The sequence below is a fragment of the Macaca thibetana genome, chromosome 11 (genome assembly GCF_024542745.1).
Source record: "Macaca thibetana thibetana isolate TM-01 chromosome 11, ASM2454274v1, whole genome shotgun sequence".
Taxonomy (NCBI): Eukaryota; Metazoa; Chordata; class Mammalia; order Primates; family Cercopithecidae; genus Macaca; species Macaca thibetana.
In genome coordinates, this window is record NC_065588.1 from 47,675,352 (window position 1) to 47,694,564 (window position 19,213).

The following is a 19,213-nucleotide window of genomic DNA, read 5'->3' on the forward strand; positions in this document are numbered from 1 at the left end:
CTCCTCAGCCTCCTAAGTGGCTGGGAGTATAGGTGCGCTCTACCGTGCCTGGCCTAGTTTTTAAATTTTTTGTAGAGATGGGAGTCTATGTTGCCCAGGCTGGTGTCAAACTCCTGGGCTCAAGTTATCCTCCCGCCTCAGCCTCCCAAAGTGCTGGGATTAAAGGTGTGAGCCACTATACCCAGCCCTTTAAAATTTTTTTTAAAAATAAGAGATGGAGGTCTTACCATCTTGCCCAGGTTAGTCTCCAACTCCTGGGCTCAAGCAGTCTTCCCCCGTTGGCCTCCCAAAGGAATCCAGGACTTCTGACTCCAAATTTCATGCCATTTCCAGGATATGATTTTTTTTTTTTTTTGAGACAGAGTTTCATTCTTGTTGCCCAGGCTGGAGTGCAATGGCATGATCTTGGCTCACTGTAACCTCCGCCTCCTGGGTTCAAATGATTCTCCCGCCTCAGCCTTCCAAGTTGCTGCGGTTATAGGCATGCACCACCACACCCAGCTAATTTTGTATTTTTTAGTAGAGACAGGGTTTCTCCATGTTGGTCAGGCTGGTCTGGACTCCCGACCTCAGGAGATCCACCCGCCTCTGCCTCCCAAAGTACTGGGATTACAGGCATGAGCCACGGCACTCAGCAGATATGATTGTTATTATTATACTTTGTATCCTTTCAGTTTCATATCTTCCTCTCTTGCGCTCAGACCCTTACTCATATCAAGTACTAAACTGTAAACACTAGATCTAGCTCTAAAATGTTATTACCCCTTTCCAAGTGTATCTGCTTATCAACCAAAGTGGGAAGTACATGCTGGATTAAGGAGAAGAGTCTGTGGCCCTTGGTATCATAAAAGAATTACAGTCAGGAGTTAGGGTGAGCTGGGTGACTAAAGCTTTCTGAACGTGGGGCAGAATCAATAACTGTACCTAAGTGGAAAACGGTGTGCTGGGCTAGAACAATGCCCTGTGTCAAATAAACAATCCACAGATAGTCAGAATCAGACTTTATTTAACAATCTGAAAATGTGATCTTCTGGCTTTAAGTCTTGCAAAATGGGTCATAAGTCAAAGACAGATTTGTTCACTATCCTGAGTATGTGTGGTTATGTCTCTGTGTAGACAAGTGTCTATGTCTATAGATACTTTTGGTTTTTATAGTGATTAAAGCTCCACTTTAGTTAATGTATAAAGTCTTATTCTAATAATGCTAAAACCAGAATTAAATATTTTCTGAATCTAATGTTCTCTTCTCCCCAGCCTGCCTCCCTCCATCCCTCCCACAAGGCTGCTCCTCCACCTTGATTAATGCCAGGTCTTTAGATAGCACCAGCATTCCCACTGAGAACCCAGGAACGGATACTGGCTCTTATATCCCTCTGACCTATACCCTCTGGTTGAAGAGCTTCTCTGGGGAGGCGTGGGGCAGGGGGAGTCTTGGCAGTTTCTCTTCAGAGTTGTGGATTTTCACTTGTAGACACCTGGAAAGTAAACATGATTGTGTTAGGTGTTGACCTGCCTTCCCACCAACCACTTATGGAGGGGTTAAACTCAATCTGCTTCTACTGAATTATACTTCATGTAATGCCACTGGTCTCTCTTGAGGGAGGCAATGTGAAACTGGTTGTTGGGATTATTGCAAGGACTTGTTGCAGATATTGTACATTACATCATTCACAATCTCTTTAAGATGTTTCACAGGAGAATTTCCTTTTTTTTTCTTTTCGACACATAGTCTTGCTCCGTCTCCCAGGCTGGAGTGTAGTGGCACAATCACAGTAACTGTATGTAGCCTTGAACTCCAGGGCTCAAGTGATCTCACCTCAGCCTCTGAGTAGCTAGGACTACAGGCGCACACAACCATGCCTGGCTAATTTTTTTAAAAAAATTTTGGGCCGGGCACAGTGGCTCACGCCTGTAATCCCAGCACTTTGGGAGGCTGAGGTGGGTGGATCACGAGGTCAGGAGATCGAGAGCATCCTGGCTAACATGGTGAAACCTCATCTCTACTAAAAATACAAAAAATTAGCTGGGCGTGGTGGCGTGCGCCTGTAGTCCCAGCTACTCGGGAGGCTGAGGCAGGAGAATGGCGTGAACCTGGGAGGCGGAGCTTGCAGTGAACCGAGATTGCACGACTACACTCCAGCCTAGGCAACAGAGTGAGACTCTATCCCCCCAAAAATAAATAAATAAATAAATAAATAAATAAAAATTTTGTTGTCTAGAATGGTCTTGAACTCCTGGGCTCAAGTGATCCTCCCACTTCAGTCTCCCAAAGTGTTGGGATTACAGGTGTGAGCCACGGCACCCAGCCTCTTTTTCATCTTAGTAGGAGTTGTTCTCTTAAGGAATGAGCATCATGAATTGGGTTAACTGATCAGGTTTTTCTCTTCTTGGATTTTAGAAAGTCTGGAACTAATTTCATGGTCATCCTTAGTAAGCTTATTTTATAGAATGCATTTTTTATACTTGCCTAATTCATGGCTCCATTTTATATCACTATCCTGTCTCATATAATTCTGAGTTTTTCTGCTATATGTTGTGTATATGTGTGTATGTTAATATAATAAACATATATATATGCAGTTCACGTGCCACATAATGACGTTTTGATCAACAATGGACTCTATATACAAAGGTGGTCCCATAACATTATAATGGAGCTGAAAAATTTCTATTGCCTAGTGACGTCGCTGCTATTGCTAACATTGTAGCCTTCATAACATCACAGCACAACACATTACTCACATATTTGTGATGATGCTGGTATAAACAAACTTACAGTGCTGCCAGTTGTAAAAAGTACAGCACATGCAATTATGTACAGTACATAATACTTGATAACAATAAACAACTATATTACTTGATTTTTTTTTTTTTTTTTTTTTGAGATGGAGTCTTGCTCTGTCACCCAAGCTGGAGTGCAGTGGCGCGGTCTCGGCTCACTGAAAGCTCCACCTACTGGATTCACACATTCTCCTGCCTCAGCCTCCCGAGTAGCTGGGACTACAGGCGCCTGCCACCGTGCCTGGCTAATTTTTTGTATTTTTAGTAGAGACGGGGTTTCACCGTGTTAGCCACCGTGTTAGGTTAGTTAGATAACCCCGAGTTATCTAACTCGGGGGTTCACCGAGTTAGATCTCCTGACCTCGTGATCCACCCGCCTTGGCCTCCCAAAGTGCTGGGATTACAGGCGTGAGCCACCGTGTCCAGTCACTTGATGTATTTAATATACTATGCTTTTAAAAATAATTTTCTATATATATTATTTTTGAAACAGAGTCTCACTCCATCACCCAGGCTGGAGTGCAGTGGCACAATCCTGGCTCACTGCAGCCTCCATGTCCTGGGTTCAAGTGATTCTCATGTTCTCATGCCACAGCCTTCCAAGTAGATGGGATTACGGGTGCATGCCACCATGCCCGGCTAATTTTTGTATTTTTAGTAGAGATGGAGTTTCACCATGTTGGCCAGGCTGGTCTTGAACTCCTGGCCTCAGGTGATCTGCCTGCCTCAGCCTCCCAAAGTGCTGGGATTACTGGCATGAACCGCCACGCCAGGCCTACAATACTTTTTATTATTATTTTAGTGTGTATTCCTACTTATTTTTTTTTTTTTTTTTTTTTTTTTTTTTTGGAGACGGAGTCTGGCTCTGTCGCCCAGGCTGGAGTGCAGTGGCCTGATCTCAGCTCACTGCAAGCTCCGCCTCCCGGGTCTACGCCATTCTCCTGCCTCAGCCTCCCGAGTAGCTGGGACTACAGACGCCCGCCACCTCGCCCAGCTAGTTTTTTATATTTTTTAGTAGAGACGGGGTTTCACTGTGTTAGCCAGGATGGTCTTGATCTCCTGACCTCGTGATCCGCCCGTCTCGGCCTCCCAAAGTGCTGGGATTACAGGCTTGAGCCACCGCGCCCGGCCATTCCTACTTATTAAAAAAAAAATTCTGCGGCCGGGCGCGGTGGCTCACGCCTGTAATCCCAGCACTTTGGAAGGCCGAGGCGGGCGGATCACAAGGTCAGGAGATCGAGACCATGGTGAAACCCCGTCTCTACTAAAAAAATAGAAAAAAATTAGCCGGGCGCAGTGGCGGGCGCCTGTAGTCCCAGCTACTCGGGAGGCTGAGGCCGGAGAAGGGCGTGAACCCGGGAGGCGGAGCTTGCAGTGAGCCGAGATTGCGCCACTGCACTCCAGCCTGGGTGACAGAGTGAGACTCCGTCTCAAAAAAAAAAAAAAAAAAAGTTCTGCTTATTGGCCAGGTGTGGTGACTCACGCCCGTAATCCCAGCATCCCAGCACTTTGGGCGGCTGACGCGGAAGGATCATGAGGTCAGGTGTTCAAGACCAGCCTGACCACCACGGTGAAACCCCGTCTCCACTAAAAATACAAAAATTAGCCAGACGTGGTGGCGCCACCGGCTGTAATCCCAGCTACTCAGGAGGCTGAGGTAGGAGAATCGCTTGAACCCAGGAGGCGGAGGTTGCAGTGAGCTGAGATTGTGCCACTGCACACTGTACTCCAGCCTGGGCGACAGAGACTCCATCTCAAAAAAAAACAACAACAACAAAGTTCTGCCTATTAAAAAAAACATTAACTGTAAAACAGCCTCAAGTAGATCCTTCAGGAGGAGGCATTGTTATTACAGGAGATGACAGGTCCATTTGTGGTAGTGCCTCGAAGACCCTTCTAGTGGGACAAGATGTAAAGGTAGAAGACAGTGATATGGGTGATCCTGACCCTAGGCCAATTAGTATGTTTGTGTGTTTTTATTTATTTGTTTATAGATGGTGTCTCGCTATGTTGCCCAGGTTGTATTTGAACTCGTGGGCTCAAGTGATCCTCCTGCCTCAGCCTCCTACATAGCTGGAACTACTATAGGTACATGCCACCACACCCAGCTCTGTCTTAGTTTTTAACAAAAAAGTTTTAAAAAGAAACAGAAAAAATATGGAAAAAAAAGCTTATAGAATAAGGACATAAAGAAAAATTTTTTGTTTATGTTTTTGAGACGGAGTCTCGCTCTGTCGCCCAGGCTGGAGTGCAGTGGCCGGATCTCAGCTCACTGCAAGCTCCGCCTCCCAGGTTTACGCCATTCTCCTGCCTCAGCCTCCCGAGTAGCTGGGACTACAGGCGCCCGCCACCTCGCCCGGCTAGTTTTTTTGTATTTTTTAGTAGAGATGGGGTTTCACTATGTTAGCCAGGATGGTCTCGATCTCCTGATCTTGTGATCCACCTGTCTCGGCCTCCCAAAGTGCTGGGATTACAGGCTTGAGCCACCGTGCCCGGCCATAAAGAAAATATTTTTTGGCCAGGTGTGGTGGCTCACACCTGTAACCCCAGCACTTTGGGAGGCCAAGGCGGGCGGATCACCTGAGGTTGGGAGTTCAAGACCAGCCTGACCAACATAGAGAAACCCCGTCTCTACTAAAAATACAAAATTAGCTGGGTGTGGTGGCGCATGCCTGTAATCCCAGCTACTCAGGAGGCTGAGACAGGAGAATCGCTTGAATCTGGGAGGCCAAGGTTGTGGTGAGCTGAGCTCATGCCATTGCACTCTAACCTGGGCAACAAGAGTGAAACTCCATCTCAAAAAAAAAAGAAAAATATTTTTAATGGTGTAGCTTAAGTGTATAATGTTTATAGTCTACAGTAGTGTACAGTAATGTCCTAGGCCTTCACATTCACTCACCACTCACTGATTCACCCAGAGCAGCTTCCACTCCTGCAAGCTTCACTCATGATAGTGCCCTATACAAGTGTATCACTTTTTATCTTTTATAGGTATTTTTACTCTACTTTTCTATGTTTAGATACACAAATATTAACCACTGTGTCACAACTGCCTACAGAATTCAGTAAAGTAACATGCTGTATAGGTTTGCAGCCCAGAAGCAATAGGCTATACCATACAGCCACACATAATGACAAAATCGCCGAATAATGCATTTCTCAGGGCCTATCCCTGTTGTTGAGCAACACATTACTGTATAATATGACCTTTTTGTATTTTTAAAAAATATCTTAACCTCTTTAATTCCTTTTTGAAATAACTTGAGATTTAATTAAATAAATACCTAGAAGATAGGGCCAGTTTAAGGTCAAGTATAGGGAAATGGGCACAGAGACACCATGAAGTCCCAGTTCATTCTTGCTTCTTCTGGTTCCCACCTGCTTGACTGCCCTAAGGGTATGGTTCCCTGCTGGATTCCCCTTGTAGCCTATAGTGAAGATTCCAGCCTGTTCCCAAACCCCTGTCAACCTAATGCCCAATCTATTCTCTGTATATCTGGTCTTACCTCTTCTTGAGGTTCAGGTGCTGTGAGGTTGTTGTTTTCTGGTACCGCGGAGACTTGAAGCTGGTCTTGGCCCTACAAAGAGAAGAGTTCTGTCAGTAAGAGGTGGCTCAACCTTTCCAGCCTCTCAGCGTAGAAGTGTCTTCTGTGCCTTATACTTTACAAGGGTCTCAGTATTTGTACTATTACAAAGGGCAAAATACAATGTTGTTTCACCAGAGCCTGAAGGCATCGGGAAAGGCTTTCATCCATCCTCTTTTACAGATGAAGAAACAAGAAACTAAGATTCAAAGGGTAAAAAGACTTGCTGGGACAGGAAACCAGGTCTTTGGATTCCAGAGCTGTTTCCACGATCAAACACCATGTAATCTGTGTGACATGGTGTGGATGTGTATCTATAAGGGAGTGCGAGGTCTTAAAATGACTACCTGCCATTTTTAGATGAACCCTCCTCAAGAACATATTGCAACTCTCACACTTAAGTGATCCTAATCTATGACACGCAGTTAGGAGAAGCAAGTGGTAAAATGATTTCTTTGGGAAAAATTTTAGGTTCTGAGATGGGAACCCAATGTGTAGGAAGCCCGGTCTAGGCCATGTGCAGGGGTGCTGTAGTCCCAGCTCATTGAGAGGCTGAGGCAGGAGGATCACTTTGGGCCAGGAGTATCAAGGTTGTAGTGCACTATGATTGCACCTGTGAATACCAACAGCACTCCAGCCTGGGCAACATAGTGAGATCATCTCTAAAAATATAAATTTTAAAAAAAGAAAGAAAGCCCTGACTAGAAACTGCTATGCTAGGGGAAGACCCTGTGAGGTTTAAAACAAGTTTTTAAAAAATGAAATTTAATTTACAAACTATAAAATCCATATTTTAAAAACAGAACCAATTTCTTTTTCATTTTTTTCTTTTTCTTTTTTTGGGAAGGAGTCTGGCTCTTTCACCTAGGCTGGAGTGCAATGATGTGATCTCAGTTCACTGCAACCTCTGCCTCCCAGGTTCAAGTGATTCTCCTGCCTCAGTCTCCCAAGTAGCTGAGATTACAGGCTCCCACCACCATGCCTGACTTTTAGTAGAGATGAGGTTTCACTCTGTTGGCCAGGCTGGTCTCAACCTCCCGACCTCAAGTGATCCACCCCCTCAGCCTCCCAAAGTGTTGGGATTACAGGCGTGAGCCATGGCACCTGGCCAACAGAACCAATTTCTAGCAATGTGATAGTCACTTGAAATTCCATGATTTCTCCTTCAAGGACATTTTCTTTCTTCTTACTCCCTCCTCCCTTTCCAGGTCATGAATTAGCTCAAAGGTGATGTTACATCACCTCCCAGAAAGTTAACAAAACGTTCCATCTCTCTGAGATGATTCAAATGGTAAGCAAGAACAGATTTTTTCCCAGTAATTTTTTTTCAAAAATGGCTATGTTTTTTCCCAGTTATATTTATATTTACCCATTTTTACATGTGACATGTCCATAATTCTGCCTGAGAGAAAATATGATTTATAATGCATCTGCAAGGGAAGTGAGCATACATAGGCTTCAGAGGATTGATGACACGAATAGGCTAGGATCTAAGATACTCTAGTTGCTTAATTCTATAGCAAAAATATTTCTCCTTAGCTGATGAACAAAGCAGTCCCACCAGAGAGGCTAAAAGTAAGGAAGTATTATAAATCTCAGATATAAGGAGGAAGACACAGGGGAAAGGAAAGTATATCCTGTACCTCTTTTTCAGGGATGACAGTGTTACTAGCCTGTTTGTTAAAATGGTCAGAAAGAGTCTTGGCTCCTATAAACTCTTCCCTTCAAAAAGATTACTCAAAGAATGCAAGCTTGTTTTGTCATTCCCCAGAGGCAAACAAAAGGTCACTCTATTACTGTCTCCATCTAAAATCATATAATACATTATAAAACCAAACTGAAATCAATCCAACCACTGAGTTGTTCTTTTCAGTGCAGAAAAATGAGAAGTAGCTATACTTACCTACTCAAAACTCTGCATTTATCCTGCGCTTATTCACTATCCACATGTCCTGCCTATCTCTCTCCATCGGCACAGTTGCCTCAGACTAGAACCCGACCAAGGAAAAGTTATTTTTATCATTAATTTAAAAGATATTTTTTTGAGATGGGGTCTCACTCAGTTGCCCAGGCTGTAGTGCAGTGGCGTGATCACGGCTCACTGTACCCTTGACCTCCCTGGGCTCAGGTGATCCCACCTCAGCTTCCCAAGCAGCTGAGGCCATAGGCATGTGACACTATGCCTGGCTAATTTTTGTATTTTTTGTAGAGATGGGTTTTTCCTATGTTGCCCAGGCTGATCTTAAACTCCTGGGGTCAAGTGATCCACCTGCCTCAGCCCCCCACAAAGTGCTAGGATTACAGCCACTTTGGGAGGTTGAGGCACTGCACCCAGATCTTTTCATTAAAATTTTTTTAAAGAGATGAGATCTCACTGTGTTGCCGAAGCTGGAGTGCAGTGGCTGTTCACAGGTGTGATCATAGCATACTACAGTGTTGAACACCTGGGCTCAAGTGATCCTCCCGCCTCAGTCTCCTGAGTAGCTGGGATTACAGCTTTGCACTACTGAGCCTGACTTAAGTTTTTTTTTTTTTTTTTTTTTGAGACAGAGTTTGCTCTTGTTGCCCAGGCTGGAGTCCAATGGCGAGATCTTGGCTCACTGCAACCTCTGTCTCCTGAGTTCAAGCAATTCTCTTGCCTCAGCCTCCTCAGTAGCTGGGATTTCAGGCGCATGCCACCATGCATGGCTAATTTTTGTATTTTCAGTAGAGACGGCATTTCACCATGTTGACCAGACTGGTCTCGAACTCTTGAACTCCTGACCTCAGCTGATCCACCCACCTTGGCCTCCCAAAGTGCTGAGATTACAGGCGTGAGCCACTGCGCTCGGCCTAGGAAAAGTTTTATATCTTGCTCTGTTAGGGCCCTCAGTGCTTCATGTGAATCAGGACTGAGGGCCTCTGAAAGATATACTTCTGGAAAAAGAAAAATAAATTTTAATATGTAAAAACAATAGGGCATAATCATGTAGATGACTTAGGCTTTTAGTACCTCTGAGGAGTCAACTGAGATAAGCTTATCATCCTCTTCCTTGTCTTCCATCTTCTTTGCCTCTCCAGGCTCTGAAGCAATCTGTGAATCAAAGTGAACAGTGGAGGAGAGAGTCCCACACCTTCCCATCCTGGGGGCCATCCCTGTGCCCCTGGTCCATATTAGCTCCTCTCAGATAGCAGGAGGCTCCTGAGGTAGCCTCGGTCAGACACAGGCAGTAGTAGGGTGGGATGACCTGATGAGCGCCAGATATCTCACACACTTCTCCCAGATACACACACGGCTCATGTGCTAGCCTTCTGCATTGCTCACGTCACTGCTGACTGCTCTATAAACTTGCAACTCAGCTCCCACTCCCTGTGCCCTTCCCTACTTAATTTTTCTTTGTATCACTTATCATTACTAGATTGTAATTTTATTTATTCTTTTTTTTTTTTTTTTTTTTTTGAGATGGAGTCTCGCTCTGTCGCCCAGGCTGGAGTGCAGTGGCGCGATCTCGGCCCACTGCAAGCTCCGCCTCCTGGGTTCACGCCATTCTCCTTCCTCAGCCTCCCGAGTAGCCGGGATTGCAGGCACATGCCACAACGCCGAGCTAATTTTTTGTATTTTTAGTAGAGACGGGGTTTCACCATGTTGGCCCGGATCTCCTGGCCTCACGTGATCCGCCCACCTCAGCCTCCCAAAGTGCTGGGATTACAGGCATAAGCCACCGCGCCCGGCCCTTAGCTCTTAACATCAAGGAAAGAGAACTAATTCTTAAGGCGGCCCATCCCATTTTTTTTTTGGTCAGCCCCTTGTGTCTCCTTTGCCCTTCCACAATATTTTTTTTTCCATCCCATTTTAAAAATTGAGCTAAGTGTTGAAAGTTCCTCTTGTATTGATCCAAAATGTATCTTAAAAAAAAGTATACATAGTTTTTTATGCCTCTGCCCTCTGGAGTGTCACAGAACAAGTCAAATCCCTATATGATAGCCTTTCCATATAATGTGACTAGAATATGACTTGAGGCCCAGCACGGTGGCTCACACCTGTAAGCCCAGCACTTTGGGAGGCAGAGACGGGAGGATCACTGGAGCCTAGGAGTTTGAAACCAGCCTGGGCAACATGGTGAAACCCCATCTCTACCAAAAATACAAAAATGAGGCAGGCGTGGTGGTATGTGCCTGCAGTACCAGCTACTTGGGAGGCTAAGGAGGGAAGATCACTGGGGCCCAGAGAGGTCAAGGCTGCAGTGAGTTGTGATTGTGCCACTGCACTTCAGCCTGGGTGACAGAGTGAGACCCTGCCTCAAAAGAAAGAAAGAAAGAAAAAAAAAGAGTATGACTTGATTTACAGATCCTTCACAGAACTAGTTGCTCTTCAATGGGTTGGCATCTCTCAATTTTTTTTTTCAAAAGCCTTAAAAATTTTTTTTTGAGAAAGGGTCTCACTCTGGTGCTCAAGCTGGAGTGTAGTGGTGCTCACTGCAGCCTCAACCTCATAAGCTCAAGCAATCCTCCTGCCTCAGCCTCCCAAGTAGGGAGCAGCCTTTTTAAAAGACTGTCTTTTTTGCTTTACTTCCCTCTGTGAGTTCCTGCTTCTAGGTCTTCTCATTAGAGAAGACACACTCTGGAAATTTGCTGCCATTTTTTTCAGGGTCTATTTACCATAGTCACAGGTATAATGAAATGAAGTGAGACTCACCCTCCTGCCCCCACTAAAGAAGGTAAAGCTCAGGATTCCAACTATTGGTTCTTTATTGGTTTAAATTTATTATTTATTTTTTAATTTTAAAAATTTTGTTAATTTTTTTTAACTTTTCCTTTTTCTTTTCTTTTCTTTGAGACACAGTCTTACTCTGTTGCCCAGGCTGTAATGCAGTGATATGACCTCGGCTTACTGCAACCTCTGCCTCCTGGGTTTGACTGATTCTAGTGTTCTTGTGCCTCAGGTCTTCCAAGTAGCTGAGACTACAGACGCCACCATGCCTGGCTAAGTTTTGTATTTTTAATGGAGACAGGGTTTCACCATGTTGGCCAGGTTGGTCTTGAGCTCCTGGCCTCACGTGATTTGCCCGCCTCGGCCTCCCAAAGTGCTGGAATTACAGGTGTGAGCCACGACGCCGGGCTTCAACTATAGGTTCTTTATACTAGGAACTCCCAGAACTTGGAGGAAAAAAAATTAGTAAGAATCTGGTCATTAACACTACTAGAGATAAGCACCTTATAGAAGTCAATTACTGGCTGGGTGCGATGGCTCACGCCTATAATCCCAGCACTTTGGGAGGCCGACGCGGGTAGATCATGAGGTCAGGAGTTTGGGACCAGCCTGACCAACATGGAGAAACCAACCTGGCATGGTGGCTCACGCCTGTAATCCCAGCACTTTGGGAGGATGAGGAGGGTGGATCACGAGGTCAGGAGATCGAGACCATCCTGACTAACATGGTGAAACCCCATCTCTACTAAAAATACAAAAAATTAGCCAGGCGTGGTGGCAGGTGCCTGTAGTCCCAGCTACTTGGGAGGCTGAGGCAGGAGAATGGCGTGAACCTGGGAGGCAGAGCTTGCAGTGAGCAGAGATCGCGCCACTGCACTCCAGCCTGGGGAACAGAGTAAGACTCCGTCTCAAAAAACAAAACAAAACAAAACAAAACAAAAAAAAAAACGTGGAGAAACCCCGTTGCTACTAAAAATACAAAAATAAGCTGGGTGTGGTGGTGTGCGCCTATAATCCCAGCTACTCTGGAGGCTGAGGCAGGAGAATCACTTGAACCCAGGAGGCGGAGGTTGCAGTGAGCCAAGATTGCGTCACTGCACTCCAGCCTGGGTGACAGAGCGAGACTCCATCTCAAAAAAAAAAAAAAAAAAAAAAGCCAATTACCCTAAAAGTAGATTACTAAATTGCTATGAAGACATGAAACAATCCCCAGAATCCAAAAAGGTGTCCAAGAGTATTCTGACTATAGTAAAGATACCTACATGGAGGTTATAAAAGGATATAAAGACACTACCAGAGCTGGGTGCAGTGGCTCACATCTGTAATCTCAGCCAAGACAGGAGGATCACTTGAGACCAGTAATTCAAGACCAGCCTGGGCAACATAAGGAGACCCTATCTCTACCGGGGGAGGATCACTTGAGCTTGAGAGGTCGAGGCTGCAATGAGCTGTGATCACACCCCTACACTCCAGCCTGGGTGCCAGAGTGAGACCCTAACTTAAATAAATAAATAAATAAAATTAAATTAAATACCCAACCAGAACTACTCTTACCTGAGATGTCATTAAGGTGGGGGAAGTACAAAGTTCTTCGGGGTTCTGATTGTTCATGTTTTCATTTTCTTTGGCCTCAGGAGTTCTTACTGGCTTCTCTGGTGTTTCTGGATTAGGAGAGACCTCTAGGGAGGTCCTAGGACTTGGAGTCCCAGTCCCCAAGGAGGCCCTAGGGCTGGTGGGTGAACCCCCTCCAGAGGCTGGAGGGCTGGAGGGTATGTTCCCTGAGGAGGGCCTGGGGCTTGCAGTGGCTCTAGGTGGAGGAGGCCTACTAGGGGGTGCCGAGGTCCTCTGGAGAGAGGCTCTCTTCTTTGGTTGTTCGGATCCTTCACTTGCGGTGCGCGTTCGGAGGACTACTTCTGCGGCAGATGATGAAGGCTGCCCTGAAGGGCTCAGGGCTCCACCAGGTGATGGAGCTGGGGAGCTGGGGAGAACTTCCTCCTGGGACTTGACACTCTCAATGGTAAGAGAGGGCTGGGCCTGGGCGGGGCCATTGCAGGCTGGTAGAGGCTCTTCTTCCTCAGAGGAGCTTGCTTCAGATCCTTCCTTCTCTATTTCCTCATCTTCTAAGAGCTCCTTGATCTCAGAATTGTCGTCCCCCTGGGCTGCATCAGGTGCCAGATCTTCAGTTGCTGAGACAGATTCACTCTCACTCTTCAAGGAAAGTGTAGAGGGACTAGTAGGTGAGGTAAGAGGACTGGAGACCATAGTTGTTTGAACTGGGGGAGAAATGACTAAAGAGCGCCTGCTACTGATAAAAAAGGAAGGTGTTTAGATTCAGAATGGCTAAAAACCAGAAGCAATGTAAATATGCAAAAAAAAATTATGATGCATATAATAAACAGAATAAAGCAATTTAAATGTTAGAAAGTTTGCATAATTTACAATAACACTTACAGAGTGAAGTGAAAAAAGGCCAAAGTTTTATCTGTATTATGAACTCAATTATGTAAAACTATGTACAGAGAAAGAGACTGGAAAGAAACACTGCAAAATGTTAGCAAATATTTTCTCTGGGGCAAAGATTAATGGGTGATGTACAGTTGAACTACACAGATTTCATATTTGTGAATTACCTACTTATTTATTTGGAACCCCCAAATCAATACTTGTGGCCCTTTCCCAGTCACTATTGGACATGCACAAGTAGAGAAGAATGAGTTGCCTGGCACATACTTTCCAGATGAAGTCTAACAAGACAACCATCTACCTTCTTGCTTCCGTTCTCAAACTGTAAACAAGTGTCCTTTCCACCATGTTTTCCTAACTTTGTGCTTTTTGTTGGTGATTTTGCTATTTAAAATGGCCCCCAAGCTGTAGTGCTAAGTGCAAAAATACTGTGATGTGCCTTCCAGAGAAAATACATGTATTAGATAAGCTTCATTCAGGCATGAGTTACAATACTGCTGGTTGTGAGTTCAATATTAATAAATTAATAATATAGATTAAATAAGGTGTCTTTAAACAGAAACTCACATAAAACAAGGTTATATGTTAGGTGGTTGATGAAAATTTTGTGATCAGGAGCTCACAGAAACCTGTGGTTTGATGTTCAGTGAGTGTGGCAACTTTATAGAACAAAACTACCCTGAACAAGAATCAACTATAACATTTATCAAGTACCTACTATGTGCTGGATGCCATGCTTATCCTTGAGCATCCAGGATTAGAATCTAGAATATATCAGCAAACAAAAACTTATATAGATCAATTTTTTTATAAAAGGTCAACAACCCAATTGAAAAATGGGAAAACGATATATAGGAAAGTCACAGAACAGGAATGTTAAATGGTCAGTAACACGAAAAGATACTCAAGGTAATTAGCAATTATGAAGCTATGACTTAAAACTGCAAAAAATATTCCGTTTCATACCCATGAGCTTGTAAGAATGAAGAAGTCTGACAATTTCACATGTAGTGAGAATGTGGACTCATGAGGGCTCTTACTCACTGCTGATGGGTAGTAAACTGGAATCATCACCTTGCAGGGCAATATGGCAATATCTCATAAGGGTCGAGAAGCCCCATGACATATCTTATGACTCAACAATCCTGCTCCAAGTATAGACCCTAAAGAAACTCTTGATAATATTCACAGGGACAAATGTAAAACTTGTTCATCACAACATTATTTATAATAGCAAAAACCTAGAAGACAACTCAAATGCCCCAAACTAGCAGGAGGATAAATAAATCATGAACTACGCATACAATAACAACTATAGAAAGGAAACAGCAGAGTTACTATAGCAACATGTAGCAATAATGAAAAATCTTATAAATAATACTAAGAGAACAAAAGAAGTTGCAGAACAATACATACAGTATAAGTCCATTTATATAAAGTTTAAAAACATGCAAAACAGCCAGGCATGGTGGCTCATGCCTGTAATCCCAGCACTCTGGGAGGCCAAGGCGGGTAGATCACGAGGTCAGAAGTTCAAGACCAGCCTGGCCAACATAGTGAAACCCTGTCTCTACTAAAAATATGAAAATTAGCTGGGTATGGTGGTGTGCGCCTGTAATCCCAGCTATTTGGAGGCTGAGGCAGGAGAATCGCTTGAACCCGGGAGGCGGAGGTTGCAGTGAGCCAAGATCGTGCCACTGCATTACAGCCTGGGCAAGACCCTGTCTCAAAAACAAAAAAACAAACAAACAAACAAACAAAAAAAAAGCAAAACAATATTTTATGTATGCATGTATGTGTGAAACAATACAATGTGTGCATGCTACATTTAGTATTACATTTAGTATTTATTTCCATGCGTGTTATGTGTGAAACATACATGCACACATAAAATAAAACAACACACATGGAAATGATAAATACTAAATGTAACATAGTGGTTACCTTTAGTGGGGTCAGAAAGAAAAAGTGAGTAGGGAAGGAACAGCTATATTTACAACATATTTACATGGCTATTTGTTATATTACTCTTTATACATTTAGTTATGTCTGAAATATTTAATTTTTATTAATTTTTTTAGAGACAGGGTCTTGCTCTGTCACCCAGGCTGCAGTGCAGCAGCATGATCATAGCTCACTGCACCCTCAAACTCCTGCGCTCAAGTGATCCTCCTGCTTCAGCCTCCTGAGTAGCTAGGAGTACAGGTATGCACTACCGTGCCTGGCTAATCTTTATTTTCTTTTAATCTTTTTTTTTGTAGAGATGAGATTTCACTATGCTGCCCAGACTGGTCTCAAACTCCTGGTCTCAAGTGATTCTCCTGCCTCAGCCTCCCAAAATACTGGGATTATAGGCATGAGCCACCATGTCTGGCCCTGAAATATTTAGTAAAAAGCAAAATAAATTATATAGGAGCATAGTATAAACAACAAACATCATCATGCACATGCACATAGGGACAGGTCAGGATTCTGGACTGGAGATGAAGATTTTGAATACGTTCACACATGGGACAAATAAAGCAAAAGAGTCTTGGACGGTGCTCACCTTGACAGTCCCTTCACCACAAAGACTTTATTGGAATGTTGCTTCTCCAGTTTGCTCATCACCTCGTAGAGATTGTGGTTCAGCTACAGCCAGTAAGAAAGAAGGGGATGCTAGCCAACTGGGAACCCGAGAGTGGCATATCCCTTCTCCCCTCCCCTTCAGACAGCTTCCCAAAATAAAACCTCCCCCTTTCAACTCTGATCTGAATTCCTCTTCATCTGTCTAGCATTAGAGTCCAGGATCCTGTCCCACCACCCCCTCTTCCTTGTCTCTCTGTGTTCTAAGTTCTGCCTCTTCCATCGGACTGGCAGCTGTCTCAAGGCAGGGTCCATAACTGATGTCTGATTTGAGGTTCCAGCTTCTCACAGGTGATCCAGGGAATGAAAACTCATTTTTAGGCCGGGCGCGGTGGCTCACGCCTATAATCCCAGCACTTTGGGAGGCCGAGGCGGGCGGATCACGAGGTCAGGAGATCGAGACCATCCTGGCTAACACAGTGAAACCCTGTCTCTACTAAAAATACAAAAAAATTAGCTGGGCGTGGTGGTGGGCACCTGTAGTCCCAGCTACTTGGGAAGCAGAGGCAGGAGAATGGCGTGAACCCGGGAAGCGGAGGTTGCAGTGAACCGAGATTGCGCCACTGCACTCCGCCTGGGCACCAGAGCAAAACTCCATCTCAAAAAAAAAAAAACAAACCTCATTTTTAATATTAACTAGGCAAATCACATGTTAGCCAAATAAACTACGGAGAGTGGTATGTGTAGCTGTGTGTGAATGTAACTAATGTTGTAGTAGCAAATTTCTTGGAATCCCAGGACTAGAAAAGACTTCATAAATTACGTTATATGGCTGCCTGTCACTGAGAGGATTAGTCTTATTTAAGACTAACCACCTGAGAAACTGACTTGTCCTTAAACACTGCACTCTCCAGTCCCCAGCAACAATAGATAGAGATTTCACAATGGGGTTCCCCATTTTAATTGTTCCTTCCATAGGCCTAACCTCCTTTATTCATGCTAAAGCTGAAATTTGGATGCATTTACTCAGTTGTTAAGGGAGATGAAGAGGGCCCTCTGATGTGTTTTAATACAGTTAAATATACAATCAAGTGCTCTTATTTCATCATGAGATAGAAGTCAAAATCTGTGGTGCCAATATGCATATTTAAAGAAATTATGTAAGTCAAGGCTACCTTCATATTTACTACAAAACACACCCACGAGCCTCACTTGGCCAGACGCTTCTCACCTTGCTCATTTCCCTGTAGAAGACATCCCTCAAGTTGGAAATGTTTTGGAAGATGGTCACATAGCAGCCAATACGACTATTAGGAAGCAAAATAACAAACACATGGGTAAGGCATGGGAAAGGAGTTCTTTGTTTGAAATACAAGGTATGACCTTAAGCGAAAACCAGCCACTGAGGCTCCTAAAAGAACGCATCCCACTGGGCATGGTGGGTCATGCCTGTAATCCCAGCACTTTGGGTGGCCTAGGCAGGCGTATCACAAAGTCAGGAGATCGAGACCATCCTGGCTAACATGCTAAAACCCCGCCTCTACTAAAAATACAAAAAAAAAAAAAAAATTGGCCAGGTGTGGTGGCATGTGCCTGTAGTCCCAGCTACTCAGGAAGCTGAGGTGGGAGAATTGTTTGAACCTGGGAGGCATAGGTTACAGTGAGCCATACTCCAGCCTGGGTGACAGAGTCAGACCCTGTCTCAAAATAAATAAATAAAATAAAATAAAAAATAAAATTTCAATTTTATTTTAATTAGGAGTCACATAATGTCTGAATACATGTATTCATTACAAAGGCTCCATCCTATGTACACCAATAAGTGACAATATAAAATATTCTGACCACAGTTCTATTATGCCTATCTTGTACAATAAAAAGAAAAAAGGATACAAATGGAGTTTCTGCTCAGATTTCTCTTTAAATGTGGAAAATTTGGCCGGGCATGGTGGCTCATGCCTGTAATCCGAGAACTTTGGGAGGCCAAGGCAGGGGGATCACTTGAAGTCAGGAGTTCGAGACCAGCCTGGGCAACATGGTGAAACTCCATCTCTACTAAAAATACAAAAAAAAAAAAAAAATTCAGCCAGGCATGTTGGCACAAGCCTGTAATCCCAGGTACTTGTGTGGCTGAGGCACAAAAATCACTTGAACTAGGGAGGTGGAGGTTGCACTGAGCTGAGACTGAGTGTTACTGCACTCCAGCCTGTGTGACAGAGTGAGACCCTGTCTCAAAAAAAGGGGGGCAGTGTGGGAATTTAAATCTAAAACACTTTTATCTACCTACTCTCAAGGCACACAAGGTGCCTTTGCTTCACACAAGCAATTTCAGTCATTACCTATTATAAAGAATAGGCAGCTCCTCTAGTAGTTCTTGGTTCAGATCTTCAAACACAGTCTGGGCTTTGTTGAACTCTTCCTCTGCCTAGGTGGTAAAAGAGACAAGACAATTTCCCTCAATTTTGAACCCAGCACTACAGCATGCCCCCTTCATTCTCTGCATTTTTTTAGGCACTAGGCTTACTAGGAGCCATCCCTCTTCTTCCCCTGAGCATGCCCTCCCCAGCCTCAAGACTCTGACTATCCTTACAGCATCAGTGTCAGAAGAAACAGATTTCCTTCAGGACACTGGATGCTGAATTTATAATTTCCTATACCCACGTTGGCCCAGCCACCTCCCACCACCATGGGGAGAAGGAGAACAGGAAGAATTTACCAGTTTTTGTTGTTGTTTTTGCTTTACCTTGGCAGTCTTGGCCTCATCTTTCTTCTTGGCATTCTGCACTGCCTCCAGGTGATGTCGGGTACTGTCATAGTCCACGAGTTTCCGACCCCGCTTGGCAATTCTCTCCTGACCCAGCATAATGAGAAAGGGTGTGGATATCACTTTTTAGTGGCCAGGATGTAGGTAACAGAATACCAAACAGAGAGCAAGGTTCTTGGATCCTACTATCAAATTTCACTTTCGTTGTTTTTTGTTTTTGACTTTTTTGAGACAGGGTCTTGCTCTGTTGGCCAGGCTGGAGTGCAGTGATGCGATCTCAGCTCACTGCAACCTCTGCCTCCCAGATTCAAGCAATTTTTGTGCTTCGGCCTCCCAAGTAGCTGGAATTATAGGCGTGTGTACCAA

General features: G+C 44.2%; 1 protein-coding gene across 2 annotated transcripts in view; it reads right to left on the reverse strand.

Annotated features, from left to right (window-relative positions):
• Positions 1–986: 986 nt before the first annotated feature.
• The window catches only part of BIN2 (bridging integrator 2), a 39,705-nt gene continuing 21,478 nt past the window's right edge, over positions 987–19,213 (reverse strand). The window contains exons 6-13 of one of the 2 annotated variants that reach the window (XM_050748745.1): positions 18,827–18,934; positions 18,423–18,508; positions 17,315–17,390; positions 16,067–16,149; positions 12,610–13,357; positions 9,358–9,438; positions 6,288–6,359; positions 987–1,475 (exon numbers count right to left, since the gene is read on the reverse strand). In XM_050748745.1, coding sequence (XP_050604702.1) covers positions 1,446–1,475; positions 6,288–6,359; positions 9,358–9,438; positions 12,610–13,357; positions 16,067–16,149; positions 17,315–17,390; positions 18,423–18,508; positions 18,827–18,934 — 1,284 coding nt within the window. In that variant the 3' untranslated portion in view covers positions 987–1,445. Of the gene's footprint in view, positions 1,476–6,287; positions 6,360–9,357; positions 9,439–12,609; positions 13,361–16,066; positions 16,150–17,314; positions 17,391–18,422; positions 18,509–18,826; positions 18,935–19,213 lie in introns of both variants that reach the window. The other variant, XM_050748744.1, reaches the window with a different exon arrangement.